The following is a 26770-nucleotide window of genomic DNA, read 5'->3' on the forward strand; positions in this document are numbered from 1 at the left end:
TGACTGTGTACGTGACGCAAACATTTACATTTGAACAAACAAATCCTGTTCTTAGTCAACAGCGCTCTTGTTGTAAACGAGGCAAACAATCGGAGATGCTGTATCATCAACTAGAGTCCGCGGAACTCACAGTCAATAACAGCCCCCGGGAGCAAAAGATTTACAGACTTGAAAAATAGCTTTGCCGTCCCACCTAGTACAGCTCTCTATCCGAATAACAATGACTTTATTTACATTAAGATTCAGATCTGCAAAAGGACCACACAAAGACCTGTCAATATGGAACCTTATCACTATTGCTGCTAGTTGTAGTGGGGCGACAAAATTGTTTGGTTTCAAGTCTCAGGCAACACTCCTGGCGGCGTTGTCCCGTTGATTATTTTCCAATATCCCAAGACGGTCGGGTCAGGTTGCAAATCGGGTCCTGCCGTCGAAACAATTGCTATCGTACAGACGAAACCGCGATGCTTAGCTGCGGACTAATAAAGATGAGAAAGTATACGCTCGGGGACCTGAGAATGCGATGATGGCGAAGAACAATGAAAAACAAGTGCAATTCTGATCCTCCATCCAAATTTTCCCATGCCATCTACATTATTCGGTGAAAAGCACCTTTTGACTCGGTCAGCGGTGGGCTTTGCGGGGGCATGCCGATTTTGATTTTACTTTCGGTTGCCGATAACGGGGCGGCGGTGGAGTCGAATTAGACGTGAGTGATCTCGGTTGCTAGGGACAGTGCCGTGAGGGATACCTATAGAAATGACCATACTCGATTTGTCGTCCACTTTCTTATCCTCGGAGTGCTGTTCCTGTTTTAGAGCCGTGCTCGGAGTCTTGGCTAATTTGGTCGCTGAAACAGCCATCACATGTCCGGTAATATCTTCCTTTGTCATAGTCGAGTGTTATCTAAGGCTGAACATAAGGATCTCCAGAACCACTCAGAAACAAGAGTTTTCAGCATGCTCTCACATGACATGCCGTTACCCATGGTACTTCGTAATTGTAACACATTGCAAAAGCCTAAGGTTTTTTTTCACCAGATACCACACACGTTCAAATTTGCCAGTATGCAACCGACTAAGCAATCAGGCAAAGTCGATGCTCTGAACTTGAATGGTAGCGAACCAGGCATGATAGAAAGCATAGCGCGCAGAGAAGTACCGCAGGCCTCGATCCACGCTAATCGTCGCTTTCGTTTCAAGTCTTTCTTTCCAGTCGCTGTCTCTACAATTGGGCTTGTAGTTCTATTGGGATCAATGAAAAACACGAGAACACTTAGTGAGGTGCTATTGGCAAATCGAGATATTGACAAGACCATTGCCAAATCTTACACCGAAAACGATGTTATATATTCGGTCGAGCAAGGTTCCATTGAAAACAATCTCACACAAACTGGCGCTCTTTTCACACCAAATGGCCGCAGGAAGGAAAGAACGAGAAGCGGGCCAAACAACAAGCCTCCTCAAAAGTACCGCCGTGATCGACAAGGGCAACGAATGAAAATATCCGGCCCCGTCCTAATTATGAGCTTGCCTAAATCGGGCACCACGTCACTACAAAAGTACTTTCAATGCGGACTAGCCACGCGTGGAGCGTCCGCTCATTACTGGTCCTATGATTTTCAAGACCAGATTGGAAAGTGCATGGAATCCAATCTGAAAGAAAATATTCCTGTGTTGACTGGTTGCGGTATCAAAAACGCCACGACAGCATTCTCCGATTTTGGACTTGTCCGGCAGAAGAACGAAGGACAAGGATGTTTTTATCCCGGCTTTAGCGACGAGTTTTGGAACAACCTTGCGGCATATTATCCGAACGCCACAATTGTGCTAGGTACCCGTGGAGCGGAGAGTTGGCACAAATCTGCTGAGAAGTGGGCAAGTGGGTCTCTCATTTATCGATGGAGGAGGCATTGCGACAATTTTCCCGGGATGAATGGGACTGCGGCTGACTTTGCAGCTTTCTATCGCAGATACTCCGACATGGTTAAGACGAGAGCTGCGAAACACAATCTTCGATACGTTCATGTCGCCCTGGAAGATCCGGAAACTCCTCTGCGATTGCATGGGCAAATTGGTTTCCGAGTAGACTGTTTCAAGGTTTGTAGACCCAAGACCGGTTGTACTGGCTTCAATCCGTTAGAGCACTAAAGGTATGAAAATGGGCCAAGCCACACGATAGGTTTGCACGCGAAATGAACGCTCTGCTACCTCCCAGTGACAATGAGAATTTGGGAGAAAATGCAGCATGTCTACACTTTGGAATGCGCGTTTACAATCAGTATTGAATGCCTCGGTCTCGACAGCCAATGCATTTTTGTGACGGCGTGATAAAAAGAAGTTGTAGACGCTGGTGAAGCTACTCTATACTGATGGGCGCATTCGGAAGTAAATGAATGAACACTGGGTGGCACTAGTCGTGTTCTGAATGAGCTTTGTCCATTGCGGCCTATGTCCAAAGTAAATGAACGTGGCCTTATCACCATCAGTGTCTCTCTCCGCTTTGGTATTCTCGGTTCACAATCACGACCAATTTGATATCGCTGTTAATCCATTTTCGTTTGAGCTACACAGGCAGATGTCGTAGTGTGCAAACAGTCGTGTGGTTTCCCCTGAAATGTACCTCTAGGCAAATGAATTGTGGTTCTTATGCTGCAATTCGACTTCCAAGGAAAGGGTAGAGAGTGGCATAATTTAACTCCGCAATCCACTGTAAAAGTAGGCAGCTAGACAAATTTCTATATATTTGGCCAATTGTAAGTGTTAGAGCGCCAAAAAGTTGGTTGCTGCAATCTCTAGAGCAATAAAAGGTTGATACAACTAAAACATTTTTTGCCGGTTGGTGCACCACAAGACACTCTTTTTCCAAATGGCTGATTTGTGATAACAATCAGAACTGGGAAAAGAGATCACACAGTTTTTCTAAAGTAGTTATCCTTTGTTGAAATCTCGACCCTCTCTGCTCACTCTACGTAGGATAACAGTTAGTCAACTTCCTTCCAAACTCTTGTTCTTATTGTGGGGTTTAAACCTATTTTCTAATGTGTTTTTCACACGATTGACTTCGCTCATTTCAACCGCTCATTCTCGCCAACATTTGCTCTTGTTCCAATTAATCATATTTGAACTTCGCTTGCTTCATCGCACATAGTCTTGCTTTCCTAAACAGATAATTCTCATCACATGAATACATATATTTTCCACCCAACGTCAGTTAGACGTTCGTCCGTTTGTTCCTTTATCAGTCCGAAGTACGGACACATGACTGACGGTCATTTCACGACAATCCTTTACCATTGAACGGCTTCCATATTTTGCAGCGACGGATGACATACGCACCGTCTGCGACACCTGATAACGCCCCGAAGTGTCGTATTCGCACAATTCCAAGAACAGTAGAAAAGGGGAGGAGAGTTGCGAGAGCTTGGCTATCCCATCCCGTCTCGGAAGCACCCCTATCGGCGATTGTATACCTACACCTATTCAGCCTTATATCCGCAAGTAAATCACAGTCAGCCATCATCCGACGCTCACGCATCATTCAGAAGACATAGTGCCCTCGGATTTTGCGTCCCGGTATGCGTCTTCGAACGACGTTGCCGCCCTTGCTACTGGGTTTCCTGACTCTTGGCGCTGTGGCAGCCTTTGGGCTACCAAAACGAAGTTCCTATAGTCACGCAATACATCGGAATCATGTAGACGAGCGCTATGTTTTTCGGAATCAAAACTTACTTTATAAAAACGAGAATGCGCTGTTACAACCGTTTCAACGCTCACGAAGTGCGTTGCATGACGCCAGCAAAAAGCAAAGAAAAGAAAGCGCGCACCACAGTGACAACGCGACCGCCCAAACCAGTTCTATGGCGTTCGCTTCTCCGTCCTCAAAACGTTTCGTTGTCGCCCTGTTTGCACTTTCTTCATTTAGTCTTGTTACGATAACAGCCTTGTTGGGGTATCTTCCCGGCCCACAAGCACTTGAAGGCACAGTCCTTCCTTACGCATTTACTTTAATTGCCCGCGACTGTGGAGCTGCCATTTTATGCGCCATACTAGGCTATGTTTTTGTAAAGGTCAATACGCACGCGGCGGAAAAGGAATGGATGAAACCAAGTGATTCTCGCAAGCTCATTCACACCTTCTCAGCACCCTTGTACATGTTATTGTGGCCTGTGTTTTCGACCGCTGAAGGTGCTAAATATTTTGCTGCCGTCGTGCCGTTGGTAAACACTGTCCGCCTTTACCTGGCGTCAACCGGCAATGGTGAAGCCTCGCTGGCGCGTGCCGTTAGCCGTTCCGGAAATGCCAAGGAAGCCCTGGGAGGTCCCTTTATCTATACTCTCATCATGACAGTTTGTATTGTGGCTTTCTGGAGAGATTCGCCTACAGGAATCGTCACATTAAGCACTTTGGCTGCGGGGGACGGCCTGGCTGATTTGCTGGGACGACGCTTTGGAACTGGGAATCAGTGGCCAGGGCTGGAAAAAAGTGTTGCAGGGACCTTCGCCTTTTGGGCTGGATCTACGCTTACCTCATTGGGTTTATTGAGTTGGATGGTCTATTGGGATTGTTTAGCACTGTCGGCTTCTGTGAAGGGTGCTCTTTTTGGAATCGTGGCTGGGATTAGTCTCGTAGCTGCCATCTTAGAGCTGCTCCCCTTTGGCGACGACAATTATACTGTCTCAATAGCCGCCCTTGTCTTGTCGATCATTTATCTTCAATAGCACCTTGGCCGACGATCGACACAATGCATGACAACTAGTACAGAACCCGAAACAAAAATCTACGCATAGTCCCTGGTAGTTGTAATTATATTAGCTTTTATGCAACCCACGGAAGATGTTGAGTTTCGAACGAATGTTGCCCTTTGACGACTTTCCTCCATCTCCTTCTACAAACGACTCGGGTTCTCTCGGAGGCAAGCTAGCCCTCGGAAACACGCTACCGTTTCCATTGGACTGTACCATTCCATTACCGGACACCACGGAATTACGGTCGCCAGCAAATAAAAGCCGCGGTAAGACAGCACTGTCACTGCGACCATCCCGTGTGGCTTGCAATGCGTGGTACCCCATCAGTGAGGTTCGCGCCAAGTTGCTGTTAAAATGCATACTATCATGTTTCGCCGGTTCGTAAACAACTAACCTCAACCAGGACGACAGCATTGATTGCAATTCGTCTGGGGTCGACGCCGCGTTTCCGATCAACCGGTCGCTGCATGCTTCCTGCAATAGCCTCCACGATATTGTCGTGAGATCGATATTAGCCTGTACCAAAAAGTGATCCGCGTCTGCAATTTTTTTGACGTGTCCCAGGATTTTTCCGCGATTCAGAAAGTTGGGAGACACGGACGCGAAGAAGCCGGCGTTGCCAATAGCGCTGCCCAGACCCTTTATGACTGTGGGGGGGACGTCGCAGAGACGCTTTGCCTTTCGGGAAAAGTCTCCTCGATCGGGGGCATCTTCGTCTACAGGTAGATAAAGATAAGCACCAATCTCTTGTAGCACTCGAGAGGCCCCTTCGTGGCCTTGGCACGATGACGATATCAAAAACGAGGCCACCCTTTCGTTGAAAGTATGCATTGCGTTCATTTTGACTTGCTGTTTCTTTCCACCAAAGATATTGAGTTTGGATAAGGCTGGTACAGCCTTCGCTTGTTGTTCCAACTGCAGCAGACACTCTAGGACAGCAGTGGATCTCTGGCGTGATTTCTTTTCTAGAACTGATTCGGGGCCTGGACTAAGAAAGGGTGAGGGCAGCATTTCGGGATTAAACATAAGCGCGTACGGCAAAAATCGTGGCGCTCCCCACATGAGAAATACAACATTCATCAGCTTCCCCCGATCTTCTTTGCCCTTTTGCAAGAACATGTATTCTTCGTATTCAATACCGGCTTCCACGGCGCTGAGCGCCTTTTTGCGCTCCTTCAGTTCCATTCGTGCGTAAGGCGGTGTTTTGGCCAAGTCATCCCGGTGATGTTGCAGCTTGGCTCGGATTGTGTTGCAGGTCTTGTGATTGGTCCACAACTGCCCACAGCCATCTACCGTTCTCGTAATAGAGTTCTTCAAGTACCCTGTCAGTTGAGCGATTGGACTCTTTCCTTCGCCAGATGCAATACTGCTGATGCCGTTCCCAACTTCAGTCGAGTGTTTCGATGACACCGGTAATGCCGGTGGAGATACAGATGTTGCGAGCGATAGAATAGACATTAAAAACAGTATGGCTACCAGCGACTGGCGTTGTCGTGCTACTGTTGACAAATTGCATTGTCCTACGGCAACCGAAGCGGTCCTGCTATTTCGTCTTGACATGGGTGTACAGCGCAGCACGGCCAACACAGAAGAGCTCTCTGAGTCTCACTGTAAGTTTTTATCGAGATTGCACGCGTTGTTCAAGAGTTCGGTCGACCCGCTGTCTCTAAAAGGTGAATGCCGATGAAGTTCGCAGCCGAAATATTTGTGAAAACATTCGTGTGCCACAGATCGTTTTCCAAGATATGAGACTTACTGTGTTAACTGTAAACGTGTGTCAACCGTCAATCTTACGGTGCGACCTTCATGCGACCAAGTTCCAGTCAACACCCGGAAAATTAACAGAAAACGCTATCCGCTTTCGTTTCGAAAAGACAAGGCAATCCATCAGCAGTGGCTCCCTGTACTAATTACGTTCAATCAATTTTACCGTTATCCAAATCGGGTTCGCGCACTGACGAATGACGACTTACCTGTAGCCTGTAGCAGTCAAAAATGGAAGAGCAAACGCCCGCCTCGACAGACCCATCTTTCTTGTTACTTCAACTTCCCTTACTGTTAACGACGAATTGTTGACTGTCACTAAACACAACACAGTCAGTTGGTTACATGAGTCACCCCTCCCACCACATACGAAAGGAGCGTTTTTGTTCATTATCATGAGAGCTGCAAGCATGATTTTCGTTTTGAGTAGTGCTGTCGAGCTTGCGCGGGAGACCCGGGCTTTTTCTCCCGTCGCTTCTCGAGCTCGGGAAGTGGTACATTCCGCTACTTTTCTATCCGCCAAAAAGGGGTTCGGCAGCGCTCCCGATCCTTCCAAAAAGAAATCGGGCAGCACTACTGCTCAGCAGGACTCTACATCGTATCCCGCAAGCAGCAGCAGCAGTATTAGTAAGGACGATGAAAACCCCGCCAGATCGGCAATCGCTACCAGCACTCGGTCTCCCCAACAACGTCCCAACGCAGGCCAACGCGCACTCGAAGACATGCGTCGCCAACAAGCCGAAAAAAAGGACGCTGAACTCCGAAAGGTGCGAGAGTTGCTAGACGCTGATCAGCAGGTGCAAGAAGCCGCGGCTGCCATTCCTGAGCGAGTGGCCCAGCGAATGGGCGCACGCATGCTGCCCTTTGTCGGCCTTCCTTTTTTCCTGGGCATGGGAGTATTTGTAGGATTCTGGTACATGGCTACGTACCGCAATCTAGAGTACCAACCCGCACTAGTGGCAGCTAGTACGATCGTTGTCCTTCTGTTGGGATTGGTGGTACGTAGTATTTTGCGTTCGCTGTCCGTATGCTTTGAGTATAGTTCTTAGACATCCTCCACTCATCCGCATCTTTCAACAGGGCATCACGTATTCCATTTTGAGTGCCTCCTGGGATCCAGACCGCGAAGGGTCACTATTAGGAACGGACGAATTCTCGAAAAATATTGAAAACATCAGAGACGGTCTCAAGCGATCCAGAGAAAACGCCATTCTGCGGGATAAGATGGCAGGTCTGACGTCCGAGGAGCTACAAAAGTCAATCAAGGATCTGGAGAGGCGGGATGCCGCATCTCAACGACGTGAGCAGAGTTTGGATCGGAAGCTGAAAGACGAGTTAGATTAGTGGCAAGCTCTATTCTGCATAATGCCACAAGCGCAATTAATCCACATGCATATCTACTAGTTTTCAACAGATTTATTCGTGAGATATACATAAGTATGTATACCTCTCTCTCTCTCATTCGAGCCACACGAAGGTTGTCTAAAGCGGATGCCCAATCCAAGCTCCATAGAAATTGTGAGTTTCTGATTGACCTTTGGCCTACTAAGCCCCAAGGAACCTATCGTATATTCAAGGTTGCAGAATTAAAATCGTTGTATTACACGAAACGAGAATGTTTCAGAGCGTTACATTTTCTTTGTATGAATTTCACGTATCTATAAGAAGCTGTATGTGTGTTGCTGCATCCGGGGCGACGCCGGTCCAAACTTGAGATACACTCCCGCTTGGAAACTGTCACTATGTGGAATTGCAAGCAATCCAATTTGTCATTCAAATCGGAATCTTGAGACAGCAACCAACAAAAAGCGGCCGTCTGAAAGTCGAAAGCGAATGGCTCACAGTCAATCAGGCATGATAGAGAGCATTACAAAATGCCAAAGCCTCGACAGGACGATTGCAACACAATTGCTGTACGCCTGAGGCCATTACCACCCGATAGCACTCTTCGTCCTCATTCCCTACATCCCAAAATTTGTTTTTCGTATCGGTCTTCATGCCGACGGGACCCCGGAACCACGCCATCGTACCGAGACCGGCATTGTGAATTGCTTGTACGCGTTCCACAGTGCAGGTATCGTACCGCAAATGTACTTCGGTGGCGCCACAGTCTAATGCTTGAGTAAGATAGTCGACTGGCACTTCATCAAAGAGAGCACCGGTTCGGACCGCGTACTGGCCATTCCCATTCTTATCCGGACGTAACTCACGTAATAACTTGAGTCGATCATGGTAAAAACTACTGAATTGAACCTGATTCATCATACCCAGTTCTTCCACAAGTTTGAGAGAGGGTTCAACAGTTCCTGGTCCTTTGAGTTCAACTTTCACGTTGCATCCAGTAGGTTTGAGATCTCGCAGAACCTGTTCTAGTGTTGGAATAACGCCACGTGCGATTTCGTCAGCCCCGCACGGAAATTCATCAAAATGTTGATTGAACTGTAATCGCAGGCACTCGTCGTACGTCAAATCCAAAATGTTTCTACCATCTTGACCAACACAGTACTCGGATAAATCACCGGGATTTTCGTCAGTCCCGCCGCCGTGAAACACCGCGAGAGTATTGTCTCTAAGCAAAAACACGTCCAATTCGACCGCATCGACGCCTATCTGGGCGCAGCGTAAGAATCCTTGTCGGGTGTTTTCGAGGCAGTCGTAGAGTGCACCGCGGTGTCCGACAATCGTGGGAGGTGACGTTGGCAGCATGTCGGTCGTGATACGCAATTGCCGACGTAAGCTATGGAGGTCTGTCTGCGAGCTCTTTTCACCTGCCTCCCGCAAGTCAATTCGGGGTCGAACGTTGAGAGTCAGGTCAACATGAGTATGGCATTGATCAAAATAGGGTGAGTCTTTCCTTTTATGCTCCAGAAGCCGCGCATTGGTGGCAAACGCTGCTATCTGTGAGGTTGTCGAAGCTGATGCCAACAAGGTGTCAACCATATTGGAAAAAACCGTCGGAGATTGAGCGATCGAATTCGTCATTGTGTTGGACATCAGCTGAGGAATGTACGGCTCGGCTGTCGCTAGAGATGAAAGAGATGAAGACGTGCTCAACATGATGATAAAAATTTTCAGTCGAAGAATCAAATGGAGGTGTCGCAAGAGGAATCTCAGATTCTTTACAACGCTGAGATTCGCCCCCGCCGAGTGAAAATGTGAAGGGATGAATCTATCGCTTCGGCCATAAGGTAGCCGGCACGGCAGGTCAACTGGACCTCTTAGTTGACAACTCCGTGTCGTGTGCGTTGGCACTACCGGTGGTATTAATGGTGTCACTGTAAAATCGGAATGACTCCAAACATTCAAAATCGAGATTCCAGACTCCATAGTTAAGCCGCCAGTTTTTTCGATTTGCAGTCGTCCAGATCAGCCCCTAAAATTTTTATTACTTACAGTTAAGATTCGTAGAGTCAAATCCGCCACACTGACAGCAATTCCTTCCCTTTCCAGTTAGGCAGCGAATTCTGACTGGTCCTAACATTCTTCCAGTTGTCGACCAGAAAAAAAAAAGAATTAGCAGTAATTTGCCCGAAACATGTTAAGCCATGCTCTTCCTCGGAGCAACCACCCCAAAAATACTTTCAACGCAATAACCTATTGACTGTTGTTTCGACTGGGACTTCGAGATTTAGGCTCGCAAAGGGACTTTGTAAAATAGCAGATAAAATACAAATGCCCGCAAAAGGAATGTTCTGGTTACTGTTAGATAGCTATGCTGCTTTCGTCATCCCCCCGTTTCCGTGTCTATCGCCTTACCAAGATTTGAACTCAAAATCCTTTTCCTTTCCAAATGTTGATTACCGATCAAAAAACCTTCGCCGACGTTCGACCAGCTTAGCAATGGGAAGATCGTCGTCGTTATCGAGATCTTTGTCGTCGCCGTTTCTCAGCTCAGATGATTGACGGGTAGCTTGCGTGGTGTCCGTGCTTTTACTCTCTTCAGTTCCGTAGGTGGTGGCAAGGATGCGTCGGCGGCGCTTAACGACATCAAACGCACTCCCCGTGTCTTCCAACTGCTGCGGAGTGACACCAAGTGTGCGACGTGGGCGCCTACTGAGAGGTCGTGTTGGTGTTGAGGATGAAGTCGCTTGCTCCATCGGAAGAATTCTGTTATCCGTGGCGTCTATCGCAGACTCTACTATTGATCTCGTGGAATTAGTTCGAATACTTTCAAAAGGATCGCATTCAATCTTTGCCCCATCTTGGCTTCTCTTGTTCCATTCCTCGGAGTCTTTGTGCTGGTGCACTCCCTTTGGAATTTTGTTTTTGTGAGTTGGCATACTGTGAACAAGCCCTTTGATCTTGTCCGCCGGCATTGCATGCAACTCGTCCTCCATCGATGATCTAGCTTGCTCAGATTCAAACTGATTTCCCAGATCATTTGTATTGGTGAGAGTTGGCTTATCAGTGCTTTCTTCAATGAAGTCAGGTTTAAGATTCTTGGGTGGTCGACCCCGTCGTGTCCGCTTTACAATTTCAAATTCTACAGAAGGATCCTGCCTGATCGGATGCGATGTTGAAACGTGGGGAATAGGAGTTGTCTTTCCTGATTTAGGAGGCCGCCCACGCTTTCGTTTATTGCCAATTAGTGGAGGCATGACGCTAGCTGACGGAGGCAGCGTAAGCTTGGCTTCAATTGGCGGTGGAGAAAAGACGGGAGCATCCATTATTGGTTGTGGTCGTTCCCGTTTGCTTTTCGCTGGCGAACTTATTCTTTTGGGATTTGAAATGGAAACATCTAGCGGACGGGGATATTTGCGTGGGCGTCCCGGTCGTTTTCGTTTAGGCGAAAGACAAGGCGCACGCTCCGTAAAATTAGAAGGATCCACCGACGGTGGTCGTCCGGGTCGCTTCTTTGAAAGGATCGATGGCTCGCCTACTTTGACAGAAGGATTTGCCACAGGAGAACTTTCGGACGTAGCTGCTCTGTCTCGTCGAGGACAGCTTCGGATGTCGTCAACCATCACACTCGTCTTCAAGAAATCGTCCGTTTCCTCAACGTACTCTTCAAAGCATTTGCCTTTTTGGAGTGATTGGGTACCAGGAGTTGGCCGCGTACCTAGTTCATGTTTAGGAGTTCCTCCATCAATGTGTGCACAAAACCGGCTGCTTGAAACACTAATCTTGTCCTCTCCAAAGCCAAGAATCCTACTCTTTGACCGATAGGCTCGGCCCAGCCAATCCACGAAGAATTCTTTTTCAAAGTCTTCCAATGGTCCAACCAGGCTCGGTGTACTCAGCACGGCGCGCAAGGCTCGGTCAAGGGCTTCGCGGTCGAAATCGTCTTCCGTGTCGTAGCAGCGATTTCTTAAGGCTGCTCCAAATGCAGCCAAGCGACACTGTCGTGCGTCCTCGCAACGGCTATCTCGAGAACTTGTAACTATTTTCAGCTCCTCTTTCGTCATGTCACTTTCTACCTCCCCAGGTTCCAGCAGTGGTTCCCACGATGAATCATAGTCGACCCACCATTCTGCCCATCGCCACGCCCAGCCGAAGATACGAAGGACGAGAATAGCGGAATTTAGAAGGCGCGATGCATGGGCAAACGTCATGGGTGAATCGACCCTCGCAAATGTTTTTCCGGCTCGCCGTTTCTCTTTTTCAATCATATCTTCCAATCGCGCTCGTAGGTTGAATTCGTTACCTCCATGTCTGTAGCATTTTACTTCAATTTTTGAAGTGTATATCGTGAGTGGAAAACTACTCCTTACGAACTTGCAAAAATTCAGAATGACTTACCATAAAAATGCATTTTTCGGCCGATATCGTACGCCTCTACTTCCAATCCAGCCTGGCGAGCGCAAGTTACATGGAAACATGTATGCGACTTGCGATTGTTTTTTTCCGTATGACAACCTTCGTTATCGCACTGCAATTTCAAGCCACCAGATTGTCCACACAAAAAGCAGAACGTGTTTCCTTTTATCAAACCGCGACCGCTGGACATCACAACATCAGAAAGATCAATCTCGCCGGTTTTGGGAGATAGGATCAACTGCTTGTGCCAACTAGTGAAAACAAACTCAGATTTCAGCAACTAGGAAAATTCTTGGTATGAACACACTCATATCGACTTACAATGCACAGAGCGTATGACACCATAGCTGCCGGCCAAACAATGACTTCTCAAATTCTCTGGGGTTGTGTTTCCAGTAGCTCTTTTTACTAACAGGACGTGCGTGACTAGCACGTAACCATCCGCCTTGTTGATAGCAAGCGATACAAGACGGCGTCGTGAAACCCCGACCTTCTTTGATTGCCGTTTCCACAAATATACACCGTGGGCATTTGTAGTTGCCCTGAATACAATCAACATCGAGCTTGCAAGATGCGCAAAAAATTATTGCGCAGCCAGAACATCGAGTTAGACCAATGCCGTTCTCTTCCGCTTGATCACATACCTCGCATCGGACACCGGACAGTTTTTTCATCGTTATCTCAACCAAAAGTTCGGCCTCATACGCTTTGTTCGCGAGCAGGGCTTTGCGCTCGATTTCGTTTGCAGTATTGAACGGAATCAGGGCAATGGGGGCTGGCGCAGGTTTGGGCTCTATTGGAAATTCTTGGGCAATTGAGATAAGTGTTTCGGTGGATAAAGAATGTTTTGGTATTTCGCTAACAGGTACAGATGAGTGCTCAGGGCACAAAAGTGTCCATGGATTGACTTCAACTGGTCCTTTAACATTTTCTCCATGGACCACGTTGCACGTTCCCACGGCTCTTGCACACGTTACATGAATCCATCGTTTACATCCGGCGTGTCGGCAAACATTCATGGCCCCTCTCTCCGCTAGACAGAGGTAGCAACTGATATTCAGTTGCCTAAATCCCAATTTCAGCTCAGAAACGTCTTCGATAAGATCAGGGCTTGATTCGTCTACGAAGTTTAGACCTTGCCATTTTGCGCATACCATCTATTGAGAGGAAAATGTTTAGTGTCCACACCATTTGCCAAATTTTTGAACGGCGATAAGACTTACATGTACCCATTTTCCAAAAGTAGCCAACGATACATCATCACTTTTTGCGGCCGTCCTGATGTAGGCTCCTTCCTTTTTGCAACATAACTCACACCTGATGGGAAGCGGAGCTGGAGCGCTGTCCAACTTGTCCCTGCCTAGATATCGACATGCCAAACAGTAGTAGTCCCCAGCTGGAATTCTTTCGATCCCGTAGCAGAATTGGTGAACTGCGACGTTACATGCTTCGCAAAAAAGAATCTGGTTATCTGGTGTTACTTCTCCGTCGTTGCAAATGTCGCAAACGGCGTCCATGTCTTGCTCGCGTTGCTTCTCCACAGCCTTGTCCATCTCCTTACGCCGCTGCAACATCCTTTTGTTTTCGTAAAGGATATTTTTCTCTTCATTTCGCTGTTCGACAGTTTCCGGACTTTCATAAACCGTTCGCTCCTCCACAATCTTTCGTAGTATGGAGCGAAGTGCTGGCTCAAAGTTTCCCTCAAACTCCTCCAGTTGCTTTTTTTTAGAAAGAAGATGACGCAAAATCTCATCGTCTTCAGTACAAGTATCAGTTCTAATACTTGAAGGTGGCGAAAATGCTCGCATCACATCCAGCTTCGTCCCATCGTTTACACGAGATGCAATAATCTTTGGTCCAAGCTCTCCATCAAATTCGAGATGAAAGAATTCAATCTTGTTTTCGTCCTTAACCTTGCCTCGGAACCGAACGCTTACATCGCGTACAATTGATTCAGGGTTTGTAAAGAAGTGGACGGATTTGCGAGTCGGTGCTCTTTTTGTTCTGATCGTTGAACCACAGGTTGATGGCGCTTCGGCATTTTGGTGGGTCGCTCTCGCCTCGTCTACGCTTGGCATTTGGACCAACCATCGTTGCTTTTGAGATGCTTCATGTTGCGTATGGTAATTGGAGGCCGAATCACGTGCTTCTTGCGCTTCTGTCAGCATTAAAAAAGCGTAGCGGTAGCTGCATCGATTGAGATCGCAAACAAGACCAACTATATCAACATCTTGTCGCTCCAGCGTCTTGTCCTTCTGTAGAGACTTGATCTCAGATTTCAATGAAGATTTTAAATCGTCCGTTTCTAGTGCACTCGTAGCATTGCCATCAGGCTCCTGTATACCGTTTCCTGTCCATGTGTTGTTGATCGACTTGTGTTGCAAGAGCCCACTACTGGTCGTCGCAGAAAAAACCGCAAAATCCATTTTTGCATGCTTCGAATCGGCACTTGGCATCACATTTTCGGACATGGAGCATCTTGCAACAAGAAGACCTATCTTATCTCCCGGCACTTCTTTTCCGGAATCCATATCGGCAATGGAATTTCTTGGTCCGACATTACATTTGTCGTCGTTTTCAGGAAACTGTCCGTGACCAGCAGAAGTGCGTGTTTGGCGAGAATCTTTGGCGGCGGTCGTCGTGGTATTTCTAGCTTTACCCTCCAGACTGCAGTCTTTCGCTGCCTCGATCGGTACCATGCGAAAATATCGTACAAAAAAATCGCGCAGTTGATGAGGTACCGTAATAGTTGCATACCACACGTGCGAAGCCCTAGCATGTTCTAGTGCAAGGCAAATCAGCGTTACAAGCAACAACCGGGTTTCCGACTCTGGTACATGATGGGTTGTGGCATTTTGTCCAATGTACGATATGTCATCGGCTGTACTTAGCCCATCCAGCGAAAGGATCACTTCGGACGTGTCGTGACTCAGCGGATGCCATTCAAATCGATAGGAAACGAGACCGATGGGCAGGTTGTCGCTTAAAACATAAATACCGGAAGAAATAGTATCCAGAGAAGAAGGCCAGGATTTTTCCGGATTTCTTTCGTGAAAATCAGCCAGACTTGACCATGTCCATTCGGACCCACCACCTTTGCTTTTGGCAAGATCCAATACTGGGAGCATGATTTCGTCGGTGAGTGAGGACAGCAGACGGCTTTGCTGAGCCGGTGTTACTAAAAGACGACCCAGCTCTGGTTGTCGTATCAGGGACACATACAGCGGATCTACCGTGCTTTCTTGCCATATGGGATCATTCTCGCAGCTACCCTGCTGATACTGTTCCCATAGAGCTGGCAACGTTCGACCACTATCAGGAATACTAAGCGTCGACGAATAATTCCGCAACAGCGGCCATGACGTTGTTAGAGTTACGACAGCAGTAGAGGGGGCGACGACAGGGACATCGAAACCGAGCAGTCTGGCTGCGTACGCGACCGAGTACGTATCGGGGCGAGGGAACCACACATCATAAAGAGGAATCATGTCTGCGGCACTGGGTTGACTGTTTGGCGCCGCTACAAGTTCCAGCAAGGGATTGACAATGCGATCCGGTGCGTCATCCTGTACAGGAACAGTCCGGCTCGTGTTGCTGATACTACTCCCACCAGCACTTTTGCGCTTTTCACGTTGCGCTGAAATATTGGAAGTGCGTCGTTTCAGTTTGCGCTTTTTCGAAGAATTGACCGTGCCAGCCTGCGACGCCATATTGCCACCCTTCTTCGTCCCACGAAACTTTGCGGGGACGTGCTTGCCATGCTTTTTCTGGTGATACAAGGGGGGAGGGACTGACACTGACTCCTCTGATGGCCTTGCTTTCGATGACCGAGTCGAAGAAGGTTGTACTGCGTGCGAAGCCTCCGAAATTGCACGATGAGTTGCTGCTGTTGGATTTTCAAAAACTTCCCCCAGAGATTGATGCTGTGATTCCAAAAAGCTATTGGAATCTTGATACCTGGCCATATTGATTGACGCAAGTGCTGCTGCCGTCTGCTCCAAAGGATCACTCTCGACATCTGCTTCGTCCACTTGACTCTCGCCGTGTTTCGGGCGCTTGCCTATGGAACCCATCCCCATTTCTTCTAAATTCTCTGACATGCTCTATCCTCCACACTCACCGCGTATCTGTCTGCCTTGTGCTGGTAGCTTGTGGCCGTTTTGGATGGTTGTTTGGTAGTCCCACAACTTGGGAAGGTCGCCATTCGTGCTCCTTTTTCCGGGGTTGAAACGGGTCTGGACTGGTAAAGCGGGTGGCCGTCGTCCCCGTTTGTCGCTACAGAACGTCCCCGCGACATGCTGCTTCTTTTTGTTCACCGAGAGCGGGCTCGCTCGATGTAGTCCGGCGTCTCGGAAATTGAGTCCCGTGTCCAAATCCGTGTCTTCACTGTCAAATTGGTTCGGTCGCTTACCATACAGAAACCCTAATGGTTAGTGAACATTCATACCGACAAAAATGTCTGCGGATAATGGGACATTCCAGCAAGAACTTGGACAGTCTCCATTTTTTTCAAAAAAAAGTGCCCAGCCATTAATACCTTCGTTAAAAGGGTTAGCAATCTAATAGTAAAGGATGTCAATTTGCTCTTCTTTGACTGTGAGTGCTATTCTGGAGACTCCTTCCTGCTGGCTTTCCCACACTCTTTGTTGGGAGATCGGTGGCGACTCCACTGACGCTATCGAAGCATATCGGAAAATGCACGGAATTTGTTCATCACACGTCTGCTGGCTTGGGATCGTGGCAATGCAATGGTTGCATTGACTGTGAATGGACGCTGGTTCTCGTTTCTTTGACAAGAACAGAATAGCCTTTGCGTCGTCATGCTGAAGAAGAACGTCTAGTGGCCATCCAAGCAACAAACATGTAAAGCTTATTCCAAAAGTAGACGGCTTATTGATAAATTTATTGCCCTTCTTTCTCCATGCATATTCAATCTTTCGAGACCACGACAGATAACACGTAATATTCACTCATCATCATTGATCTTTCTCTGTCGTCGGATACAAAACGTTGTAGAATCGGCTCTCCCATGTACGCTCCCGACAAACAAGAGACCACTCCCGATCCACAATCTTTCCTTTTCGCTACCTTTCTCCATTACTAAATGGCATTCTTGGCCTTATGCAATGAATTCGCCATGGGATCTTCGTCAAACTCGCCGAGTCCGAGCAGTTTAATGCCCTTTTCTCGCAGAACCACGACTTCGTCCGGGTCATACCATCCGTGCTGGACTTCGCCAATGTGAGCACACCGAAGCATAAATTGACACAAACGCGATTGTCCGACACCTCCACCAATCGACTGCGGCAAGGTTCCGTCCAATAACATACGGTGCCAAACATATTCCTTGCGTTCTGGTACACCACAGAGATAGAGTTGTTTCTCCATGATTTCCGGATTAACACGGATACCCATACTGCTCAATTCAAAACTCATTTCAAGGATGGGATTCCAGACGAGCAAGTCCCCGTTGAGACCAAATCCACCATCCTCGCGTTGGGTAGTCCAGTCGTCGTAGTCTGGAGCGCGTCCGTCGTGACGCAGCGTTCCGTCCTCCTTCGCGCCACCGATGCCGATGAGAAAGACGGCACCGTGCTCTTTGCAGAGCAAATTTTCACGTTCCTTGGGCGAAACATCGGGATACTTCTTAATCATGTCGTCGGTATTGGCGAACACAATGTCCTTGGGGAGAATCGCCTTGACACCGTACTTTTCCGCAACCACCTGTTCCGTGTCGTAGACAGCCTTGTAAATTTGTTTAACCGTTTCTACGAGGTACGTGACATTGCGATCGCTTTCGTCAATGCGTTTTTCCCAGTCAAACTGGTCCACGTAAAGTGAGTGGGTAAAATCCACGTCGTCGTCACAACGTAGGCCGCGGAAATCAGTAACAACGCCTTTGCCCGAGGGGATGTTGTAATAATGCAGGGCCCAGCTGCAAGCAAAACGAAAAGAAAATCAGCAAAAAGACGTACGTAGTCTGCCATGGAACTTGCGATATTCGACGGTGTCGCAAGATGAACTCGGGCAACACTTACCGCTTCCACTTCGCCAGTGAGAATGGCACTTCCAACTTGATATCTTGGAAATCTCGTGGAGCAAATGTTGCAGGACGCTCGGTACCGTTGAGATTGTCGTTAAAACCAGAGCGTTTGGTGACAAACATGGGGTTGGAAACCCGGACAAGGTTAACGTTAGCCTTGAGGTTGCCTTCAAATGTTCGTTTGATAACCTCCAAGGCTTCTTCCTTGACCAGGGCGTCCTCAATCGTTGGCGTGTACCCGCCCTCTTCGAGGACGTGTGGCGGCGGAAGGCCGGCCAAAGCCTGAGATGAATCAAATGTGGTAGCCATGGTCTGGCCGAAATATTTGACTTATACGATGAATTCAATGGTTACTGTCCAACGAGAGGAATTTGTAAGAATGGTATTCGCAAAACAGGATCATTCCAAACTTCCGATTTGGACAAGGATCGTGATTCCGAACTTCCGTCAAGATACGCTGTCGTTGAATGGCGTCCTAAGATACACGGTCTGTCTGCTGTATGGATTTTCACGAGGTCTACCGGGTGATCAAATTATAAATCCAAGTACTTTACCAGTACATTTTGTATTGTTTTATGCTCACATGCCCTCGTACATTCAAAAAAATGTATCATTTACAGTTACGCACTTTCGTGGAGATGGGATCAGTAGACATCTGCAACACGAACCCAATCGTCCTCCGGCACCATCACAAGGTATCCTGGTTCTATCCATCGACAATACTCGTTGCTGGCACGATTCGACAGGACCGAAAGGCAGACGAACGACAAAAACGGCAGCTTCAAGGGGTGTAATGGAAGCTTGCCTATACGATATCCATGCAAAAGAATGGTGTAAGGACGCGAATGCCGGTTTCACATCAATGAATTGCAATGCCGGTGTTTTCAAACCTTGAATACACCCAAATTTGTACGATAACACTTACGGATACATATTCTGATAGTATCCTTCATGAATACGTAAATTGATTTTATGTTATCCCTTCGCTCGCGACACATCGGAGTGAAGCTGATCCGTTGTGTCTAATGGAGTTTTGTTATTTCGAAAGAGACAACAAGCGTTTCCTAAAGCAAGAAGGAGGGCCTCCTTACACAAATAAGCCACAGCGGCCACAGGTATGGGGGCACGCAACCACTACATCGACAAACTCGCAGAGGAACTCATAGCGATCATAGTTATCCGCAAGCCAATGGCAACCTTGTTGACCTACGTGAGCGGAAACGTCGAAAAGCGCCCATCCATCCGTGCAGCTGTCGTCGTCGCCATCACTTTTTTCGTTGTCCACGCTGTCTTCCAGTTCGATCATAACAGCATCGCCAATGCGAGACAGGTCAGCGGGGACACGGAAGGATTTGTTCCACCTAGAACGAAAATTGCCGTCGTTGAAGATGAGTCGCTGCTTTTGGCCATCGACCATGGCATAGACTTCCACGAAACCATCGCCTCCAACGTTAATGCCGTCGCCGTACGAGTCTCGCAAGCGCAACGTGTAGAGGCGTCCTGCTACGAGGTCTAGCGTTTCCGACACCAAGGCGTTTTGTTCGGTGACTTCGCCAGCATTGTACCTGACAATATTGGAGTTGGTGGTACGATCCTGGATCCACCAGGAAAATTCGCCAGGCCATGCATCATACTGCGCGTCCACTTTGAAAACCAACGACGGCTCTTCTTCGCTGGTCTCTCCAACAGTAAATGAGAAGGACGTTTCGGAATTGAACTGACCGTTGCCTCCACCAACTCGTTCATCATTGACATATACATCGAACTCTCCTCTTCCGAAGCCACAGCAGATACCATCGCCATACATGTCCACGATTTTGAACGTGTATTGACCCTCTTCAACAAAAGCTGATTTGTCCACCGTCCCACCATCTTGTTGAAACTCACCCTCAGTTTGACTCAAAACGACGGCGTTGTCGGACCCAAAAACCGTCCATCCTGTCTCTTCAGGATAATCGTCGTGTTTTACGACAACACGAACGGTGAAGCCTGTGTCATCCCCACCACCACCGGAGTCTCCTCCGCCGCCACCACCACCAGAGTCTCCTCCTCCGCCGCCACCACAAGAGGGAGGGGGGTCACTTGACAGCGCACAGACTTGTCCATTGATCCAATCTTTAACACCAGAAATACGCGAGTACACACCGGGGTAGTTAGGTCGGGCACAACCGATACCCCAGCTGGTGACTCCTACTTGAACACCGTCAGAATCCATGATCGGGCCTCCACTGTCACCCTGGCAGCTATCCTTACCGCCCCCCTGTACACCGGCACACATCATGATATCTTCTTGGATTTGACCGCCATACTGAGAATTACAGGTATTTGGGTTGATGTAGTTAAGTGTCACTTTTTGGAGAATGTTACTGCCAGATCCACCTTCAGTGGTTGCACCGAAGCCTATCGTTGTCAGACTTTCGTTGATAGACGGATTGCTGGCGTCCATGTTGATTATGACAGGCGTCGCACTGGAAGCAGAACTCAGTTTGACAATCATAAAATCATTGGCCTCCGTATTTCCATTGTAATTTGGATGGCGCACAGTCTGTGCAACATTGATCCACTCGGCCTCGAAATTGGTGGACCAATACCGATACGCACCCACAAGAACTCGATTGTTGAAGGCGTTGCCGCAGTGGGCAGCAGTGAGAACGATATCTTTCCAAATCAAGCTAGCCCCGCATCCGTTACCCAGAACGAAGTATGGATATTCTCCTACACTGGCATCTTCTCCACCAACGATGCGAGATTCAGCGATGACGGGAGAAAGTGGTGGATTTTCATTGACTGTGAGTACTGAAGTGGCTTGGATCGATTTCGTCTTCTTGGGCTTGCGGAGGTGGCGAGAAGTCGTAGTATCTTCCGTAGCTTGCGAAATATTGTCGTTAGCAAGTACTTCTTGAAACAGCCACAAGGCTAGAGCCGTTGGTAAAAACTTCATGGTCAATTGATGCAACGTACTTAGTTCCGAATAGGTTCTCTTTGCGAAATGCGTTTCTCAAAAATTATGAAATGAATCTGGTATGGGGGCATACGCTACCAGGAGCCTGCAAAAGTAATCGGGGAAAATGCAGGATGACCGTCGACCCTCCTTGAGAGCGTGCTGAGACGGAATAAGGGCACTGCTAAATGGCAGGTAAAACTATCTGCGAACTTTCAACGATTAAACGATTTTTTCTAAAAGTCATTCTAATTCTATGAGCTTTACAGTGAGTTCTCTAAATGGTACTATTTAATGATTACACATACAGAAAGTAGTAATTAATGCGCGACTCAGTATTTTAGTATGAGAATCATTCACACTTTCAGGAACCAATTAGGTATTCTTCCCTCAAACTGTCAAACTATAACGTATTTTTGCTGTAGAGTTTGTGTTGAATCGACAATGATGTAACGAAGTCATTGTCCCGTCTGTTACATCTATCATTGGTAGATCTAGTTAAAAATAAACAACGGATGACTCTTGTATGTAGTATCATATTTTTCTTGGGCATATGACTTTTTCCCGGGATTTCCCTACAATGATTCCTATTCTCATTTCTCCAGTCTTGAATTTTGTGCTTTCATTGTCAAGTCAGTCTAGTCTAATCTTTCACCGATTTGACAGCGTTGCTGCCATCACACCGAGCCCCCCTTGACAGTCAATGGAAAACCATGAATGGACGGTGAAAAGCCAAACGCGGATCGCTGACATTTTCAGAGGGTATTCTCATCCGCGGAAACATGTTTCCGGCATGGCAACCACCCAATCAGTTCTTTTGCGGCTGGTAGCAAGCATTTTTTAGAGCTCAGTATTCGACATGACACCATCACTCACAGCATACGGAATTCTTCTCAATGAAGATGCAGTGAAGGCCATCGATTCTCTCTAGAAGCTGATTTGCATCGCACAAATTAGCGGGTCTGAAACTGATAGTGACAACGAATTCACACTGTTCAGTCTCACGGTAACGATATCGTCGCTATCACAGTCAAACGAAATTCTTACAGGGAAATTTAACCAAACTTTAAAAAGTGTTTGTGGATTTAATCGCAGAGGAGCTCAAAGCGGCCACTGCTTAGGAAAACACAGGGGTAGCCCTGCGATCCAAGCCCTCCTGCTACGGTAAGTGACTCTAGCGTTCCGCTACCGTCAGAGCCACCATTGTCAACACAGATGCAATCGATCTCAACGAAGATCCTAATCTGAGTGTGATTGCCGTTTCGGTAATGCGTTTAACCAGGCCTGAACCAGAGCCACCATAGCTGTTGCAAAACACCGCGTAGCACCGCCAAATAGTGAGAAAACTTCAGCGTACCCGGTCTGCCCAATTATTCATAGACTCCTCGTCCTCGTCTCTTACCCTCATGGCCTGGTTGCGTCCATTAGTGAGTGACAATTACTAATCCTTTTTAGGCTGCTAGACATAATACTGTAACCAGCATGGTGTTGAATTTACCAGATTTTCTCCCCTTGCTCTCAATCACGTTGTCCATAGACTCAAAGGTCGATCGTAGAATGTCCCGAGCCATCTTATTCCAGCGCCTAATCTCGTCTTGATGATCTTAATTTTACTGTACTTGTGAGTAGCGTTGCATCGCTGAATCTTTCTATGCGGCTTCCAACTTATTTTCTACGGTTGAATAAGTCAAGTTCAAATTTACCATATCCCTAGTCAGCTGGATTCATTTGTTTTCATCGAAACTAGAAAAGTTTGCGTAAGTGTAGCTTCGGTCGATTGGTTGAGTTTGTTGGTTCGCTGACTACGCCTTTGAAGCATTGCATCTGTCATTCCACATTGCAACCGGCCACCAAGCTACGTAGCGACGACCGCCTTCCAATAGCTATTGCAGATATTTATGCCGGGCCCATCTGAGTTCGGAAATGCCGTTGTCGTTAAATGCTTTGGACGTCCACGATTCCAGAAATCCGGTATATTCTAGTACCGTTTGTCTTGACTGCTTCATAGAAATCTTATCGTTGCGTCGCTCTGGTGACATTGGCCAAACATTTGGGGTAAAAGTTGGCTCACCGTGGCCGTGGCGTGTCATCTCCCATCATCCGGAGCAATGAGTCGTCTTTGCTGGTTACTAATTGCACCTATTGGTAAATGCAGAGATTTCTTGCTTGTCGTTAAACATCAAGAATCTGTCGTGACCTTTTGGACAAAGATCGTGTGCACGGATCCCACAAGCATGCTTCCTTGCCGTTTCAGCGGAATCGTCGTTTTGCTATAGACACCATTGAGCTTGTTATCTTCCTTAATTCGCTTGGCTGAATTATGAAAGGGGGCATGGTATACAACAATCTACCAAAGGGGCGAAGCCAGACGCCTTCGTTCACGACAGCGGCCTGTACTTTCCGCATCTCGAACGCCTCTTTCATTTCGACCACACCAATAGCGCCCAGTACCCGAACATCCTGTACCAATGGTGATTCTCTACAGGGCTCCAACTCCACTTTTAATTGGTTTTCGATAGATTGCACCTTTGACTCCCAGTCGTAACTTTGTAGCAAATCCAAACTCGCCAAACTGACGGCGCAAGCGAGTGGATTGCCCATAAAGGTCGGACCGTGCATGAAAACACCGGCCTCACCTTGTGCAAACTTTTGCGAGATTTTGGCGGTCGTCAGTGTCGCCGCAAAGGATAAGAATCCTCCCGAAAGGGCCTTGCCGATACACAGGATATCCGGTGAGATGTTGGCGTGTTCGCAGGCGAATAGTTTTCCTGTCCGTCCAAATCCGGTGGCGATCTCGTCCGCAATCAATAATACGTGATGCTCATCACACAAATCACGAATTGCGGTCAAGTAAGCTGGATTATAAAATCTCATACCACCAGCACCCTGTACAATGGGTTCTAGTATAATCGCAGCGATTTCGTCGTGATTGACTTCCAATAGCTCTCGCACACTCTGGACATCACGTTGCAAGATAGACTTGTCGTCCTCGTCCTTGTCGAACTTGGATTCGGGCCGAGGCGCAAAAATCTGTGACGGTAGATTTTTAGCGAACAAGTGATGCATGCCGTTGACTGGGTCACAGACAGACATGGCTTCGAAGGTATCTCCGTGGTAGCCGCCGCGAATTGTCAAGAACCGATGTTTGTCTTTCTGACCAACATTGTAACAGTACTGTAAAGCCATTTTCATGGCGACTTCAATCGCCACCGACCCGGAATCACAGTAGAAGACGTGTTCTAGACCAGGAGGAGTAACTTCGACAAGTCGTCGCGCCAGTTGCACGGCTGGTTCGTGGGTTAGTCCGCCAAACATGACGTGTGACACTTGCGAAATTTGGTGGATCGCCGCATCGTTCAAAGCCTCATGGTTGTATCCGTGAATACAGGCCCACCAGGAAGACATGCCGTCGACAAGACTGCGACCATCGGTGAGTTCCAGGTGCACACCGTGAGCCGACTGTACCGGATAGCACGGTACCGCGTTGGGCATGGCGGCGTACGGATGCCAAACATGCTTCTGATCCAATCGGACAATCTCTTCCGTCGACAAGGATGCATACTTGCCACTTTTCATCCCCATTAACATGTCACTGCTAATAAGCGGAGTGTTAAACCAAGAACGAGTTCACAGGGTGACAATAGATGGAGAAAGGTCGTAGGCCTTCGTCGTTTTGTGAGGAAGAGATACCGTATATCGCAATGTGATTGCATCCACGGACAGTTGGACAGACGAAAGGATTTTTCATAAGTCCGAAAGGGTTCGATTTAAATGAAGATTTATGTCGTTCGGACGGAAGAGTATCGATTTTGCAGATTCCGATCAACACAAACTTCAGCAATAAGGATCATTTCAACCGAATAGCAACCATGGCCACACATTCAAGGGTATTATAGTGCAAAGCATACGGAAAGACGAAGCGGTCCTTGCGATCATTGCATATTCTTTGGTCGTTTAAGCATATGGATCGGGTTTCGAGGAGTAGCCGCTCTTCTTTGACCCAACGCATTACACCGGAACAAGACCAAACAGCGTTACGCGCTCCAGCTGCGACTGGCTTCTGTCTTTGGGTTGTTTCCACGTGTGTTAAGATATTACTCTTTCCAGCATACCGTAGTACAGATTTTCTAGTCCATCGGCATTGGAAAGCCTTAACGCGAACGCTTCCACTCGAAGAATGGTATTTCGATGATCGGCATGTGGATACCGTGCATACCCTCGATTATCCACCCGGCTTTGCCCTGTGGGAGAGCGCTTGGGCCAACCTTTACCAAGGCTTTGTAGATTGGCTGCTTCCTTCCATGGGAATGTTTGATGATGGTGATTCGTGCCTGCAGCTACTCGCCGATGAAAGGATACAGCAGGATCCAGACGTGATTTCGTCTACTTGTGTGGCGTACTTACGATCGACAGTGGTTGCTAGCGATCTACTCTTGTGGATAGGCGCCTACGCGGTTGCCAGTGCATGCGGTTCGGCACAAAGCAGACCGTTCTGGACCGTATTTCTACTCATCACTCTGCATCCTGGATTGCTGTGGTTGGATCACGTGCATTTCCAATACAACGGTATGCTCCTGGGATGGTTGTTGCTTTCCGTTGGCTGCCTGATGCACGGCAATCAGTGCAACACCGGAAAGGGTCTGGCGTTTCACGCTTGGCACCTCGCGGCGGCAGTCTCGTTTGCGGTACTACTAGCAATGAAGCATTTGTATCTGACGTTGAGTCTGTGGTACTTTGCGTATCTATTGCGAAGATATTGCTTTGTAAAGGACAAATTTTCATGGTTTCGGTTGACCTCTTTGGGCCTGGTGACGTTCACTACACTGCTCGCGCCTTTCCTACCCTTTTTGTGGACCGCATACACGTCCACATCGATGACCATGACCGCCCAGCTGCATCAAATCATATCCCGTCTCTTTCCGTTTAGCCGTGGGTTGGTACACGATTATTGGGCAGGCAATCTTTGGGCCATTTATGCCACGTCCCAAAAAGTCGGAGCAGCCGTCGGAATTACAATTCCCACCCCGATACCTTTACTCGTTTTTTTGCTCTTGATCTTGGGTTTAATACCAGGTTCCGTGTACGCCTGGAAGGCGGCAAGGTTACGATGCAACTACTTGCTGCTACTCTCTTTAAGCTACTCTACCTGGGCTTCTTTCTTGCTGGCCTACCACGTCCACGAAAAGGCCATTATGACTACTCTTTTGCCGCTGACGTTATGGTGCGTGGGATGCTTTAAGGATCAATCACAATACTTGCTACTATTTTGGACGAATGCATTCGCCATGTTGGGACTCTTTCCCTTACTCTTCCAGCCAACGGAGCTCTTACTGAAGGTATCGTCGTTCGTTGCGTACTTGGCCTTTCTCAAGTACTTGGCAACGGATAATTGTAACACGCGGCAACAGTCAATTTCTAGATGGGCTTTTTGGTGTGTGTCACTTTGTCTCGGGACCATGATTCTACAGTTGGAAATCATTCCCGTCAGGCTCTACGGAAAATTTGAGTTTTTGCCTTT

General features: G+C 47.7%; 10 protein-coding genes across 10 annotated transcripts; 4 read left to right on the top strand and 6 right to left on the bottom strand.

Annotated features, from left to right (window-relative positions):
• Positions 1-974: 974 nt before the first annotated feature.
• PHATRDRAFT_34440 (predicted protein) lies at positions 975-2150 on the top strand (the record flags this gene model as incomplete). The annotated part of the gene is made up of 1 exon (XM_002178771.1): positions 975-2150. One exon carries the CDS (start codon positions 975-977, stop codon positions 2148-2150), a length of 1176 nt encoding a protein of 391 aa, XP_002178807.1.
• A 1709-nt stretch (positions 2151-3859) lies between these two features.
• Positions 3860-4720, top strand: PHATRDRAFT_34441 (predicted protein; the record flags this gene model as incomplete). The annotated part of the gene is made up of 1 exon (XM_002178772.1): positions 3860-4720. One exon carries the CDS (start codon positions 3860-3862, stop codon positions 4718-4720), a length of 861 nt encoding a protein of 286 aa, XP_002178808.1.
• Positions 4721-4810: 90 nt separating this feature from the next.
• Positions 4811-6442, bottom strand: PHATRDRAFT_44898 (predicted protein; the record flags this gene model as incomplete). Its single annotated transcript, XM_002178989.1, has 1 exon — positions 4811-6442. The coding sequence occupies exon 1, from the start codon at positions 6305-6307 to the stop codon at positions 4811-4813; it is 1497 nt and encodes a 498-aa protein (XP_002179025.1). The 5' UTR covers positions 6308-6442.
• A 373-nt stretch (positions 6443-6815) lies between these two features.
• PHATRDRAFT_44899 (predicted protein) lies at positions 6816-7914 on the top strand. Its single transcript, XM_002178773.1, has 2 exons — positions 6816-7509; positions 7592-7914. The coding sequence occupies exons 1-2, from the start codon at positions 6907-6909 to the stop codon at positions 7853-7855; spliced, it is 867 nt and encodes a 288-aa protein (XP_002178809.1). The 5' UTR covers positions 6816-6906; the 3' UTR covers positions 7856-7914.
• A 445-nt stretch (positions 7915-8359) lies between these two features.
• PHATRDRAFT_44900 (predicted protein) lies at positions 8360-9649 on the bottom strand (the record flags this gene model as incomplete). Its single annotated transcript, XM_002178990.1, has 1 exon — positions 8360-9649. Exon 1 carries the CDS (start codon positions 9566-9568, stop codon positions 8360-8362), a length of 1209 nt encoding a protein of 402 aa, XP_002179026.1. The 5' UTR covers positions 9569-9649.
• Positions 9650-10178: 529 nt separating this feature from the next.
• PHATRDRAFT_44901 (predicted protein) lies at positions 10179-16565 on the bottom strand (the record flags this gene model as incomplete). Its single annotated transcript, XM_002178991.1, has 6 exons — positions 10179-12176; positions 12251-12519; positions 12590-12810; positions 12913-13425; positions 13492-16359; positions 16389-16565. 6 exons carry the CDS (start codon positions 16563-16565, stop codon positions 10309-10311), a joined length of 5916 nt encoding a protein of 1971 aa, XP_002179027.1. The 3' UTR covers positions 10179-10308.
• A 575-nt stretch (positions 16566-17140) lies between these two features.
• On the bottom strand, positions 17141-18716 carry PHATRDRAFT_44902 (predicted protein). The gene is made up of 2 exons (XM_002178992.1): positions 18307-18716; positions 17141-18203 (listed from the first exon to the last, which is right to left on the bottom strand). Exons 1-2 carry the CDS (start codon positions 18618-18620, stop codon positions 17369-17371), a joined length of 1149 nt encoding a protein of 382 aa, XP_002179028.1. The 5' UTR covers positions 18621-18716; the 3' UTR covers positions 17141-17368.
• Positions 18717-19261: 545 nt separating this feature from the next.
• On the bottom strand, positions 19262-21306 carry PHATRDRAFT_54319 (predicted protein). Its single transcript, XM_002178993.1, has 2 exons — positions 20358-21306; positions 19262-20327 (listed from the first exon to the last, which is right to left on the bottom strand). The coding sequence occupies exons 1-2, from the start codon at positions 21250-21252 to the stop codon at positions 19399-19401; spliced, it is 1824 nt and encodes a 607-aa protein (XP_002179029.1). The 5' UTR covers positions 21253-21306; the 3' UTR covers positions 19262-19398.
• Positions 21307-23255: 1949 nt separating this feature from the next.
• Positions 23256-24880, bottom strand: PHATRDRAFT_19427 (predicted protein). Its single transcript, XM_002178994.1, has one exon. The coding sequence runs from the start codon at positions 24838-24840 to the stop codon at positions 23503-23505; it is 1338 nt and encodes a 445-aa protein (XP_002179030.1). The 5' UTR covers positions 24841-24880; the 3' UTR covers positions 23256-23502.
• Positions 24881-25132: 252 nt separating this feature from the next.
• Positions 25133-26712, top strand: PHATRDRAFT_44905 (dolichyl pyrophosphate Glc1Man9GlcNAc2 alpha-1,3-glucosyltransferase; the record flags this gene model as incomplete). Its single annotated transcript, XM_002178774.1, has 2 exons — positions 25133-26473; positions 26661-26712. The coding sequence occupies exons 1-2, from the start codon at positions 25215-25217 to the stop codon at positions 26710-26712; spliced, it is 1311 nt and encodes a 436-aa protein (XP_002178810.1). The 5' UTR covers positions 25133-25214.
• Positions 26713-26770: the final 58 nt, after the last annotated feature.

This window comes from Phaeodactylum tricornutum, chromosome 5 (assembly GCF_000150955.2).
Source record: "Phaeodactylum tricornutum CCAP 1055/1 chromosome 5, whole genome shotgun sequence".
Taxonomy (NCBI): Eukaryota; Bacillariophyta; class Bacillariophyceae; order Surirellales; family Neidiaceae; genus Phaeodactylum; species Phaeodactylum tricornutum.

What these genes read in the sequence shown, in the direction of transcription:
- PHATRDRAFT_44899 (XM_002178773.1), top strand. Translation starts at nt 6,907, where the DNA reads ATGAGAGCTGCAAGCATGATTTTCGTTTTGAGTAGTGCTGTCGAGCTT. An exon ending in TCCTTCTGTTGGGATTGGTG is followed by an intron (nt 7,510 to 7,591) that starts GTACGTAGTATT and finishes ATCTTTCAACAG; the next exon opens with GGCATCACGTATTCCATTTT.
- PHATRDRAFT_44902 (XM_002178992.1), bottom strand. Translation starts at nt 18,620, where the DNA reads ATGGCTACCACATTTGATTCATCTCAGGCTTTGGCCGGCCTTCCGCCG. An exon ending in TCACTGGCGAAGTGGAAGCG is followed by an intron (nt 18,204 to 18,306) that starts GTAAGTGTTGCC and finishes TTTTGCTTGCAG; the next exon opens with CTGGGCCCTGCATTATTACA.
- PHATRDRAFT_54319 (XM_002178993.1), bottom strand. Translation starts at nt 21,252, where the DNA reads ATGAAGTTTTTACCAACGGCTCTAGCCTTGTGGCTGTTTCAAGAAGTA. An exon ending in TTGTGGTGGCGGCGGAGGAG is followed by an intron (nt 20,328 to 20,357) that starts GAGACTCTGGTG and finishes GCGGCGGAGGAG; the next exon opens with ACTCCGGTGGTGGTGGGGAT.
- PHATRDRAFT_19427 (XM_002178994.1), bottom strand. Translation starts at nt 24,840, where the DNA reads ATGTTAATGGGGATGAAAAGTGGCAAGTATGCATCCTTGTCGACGGAA.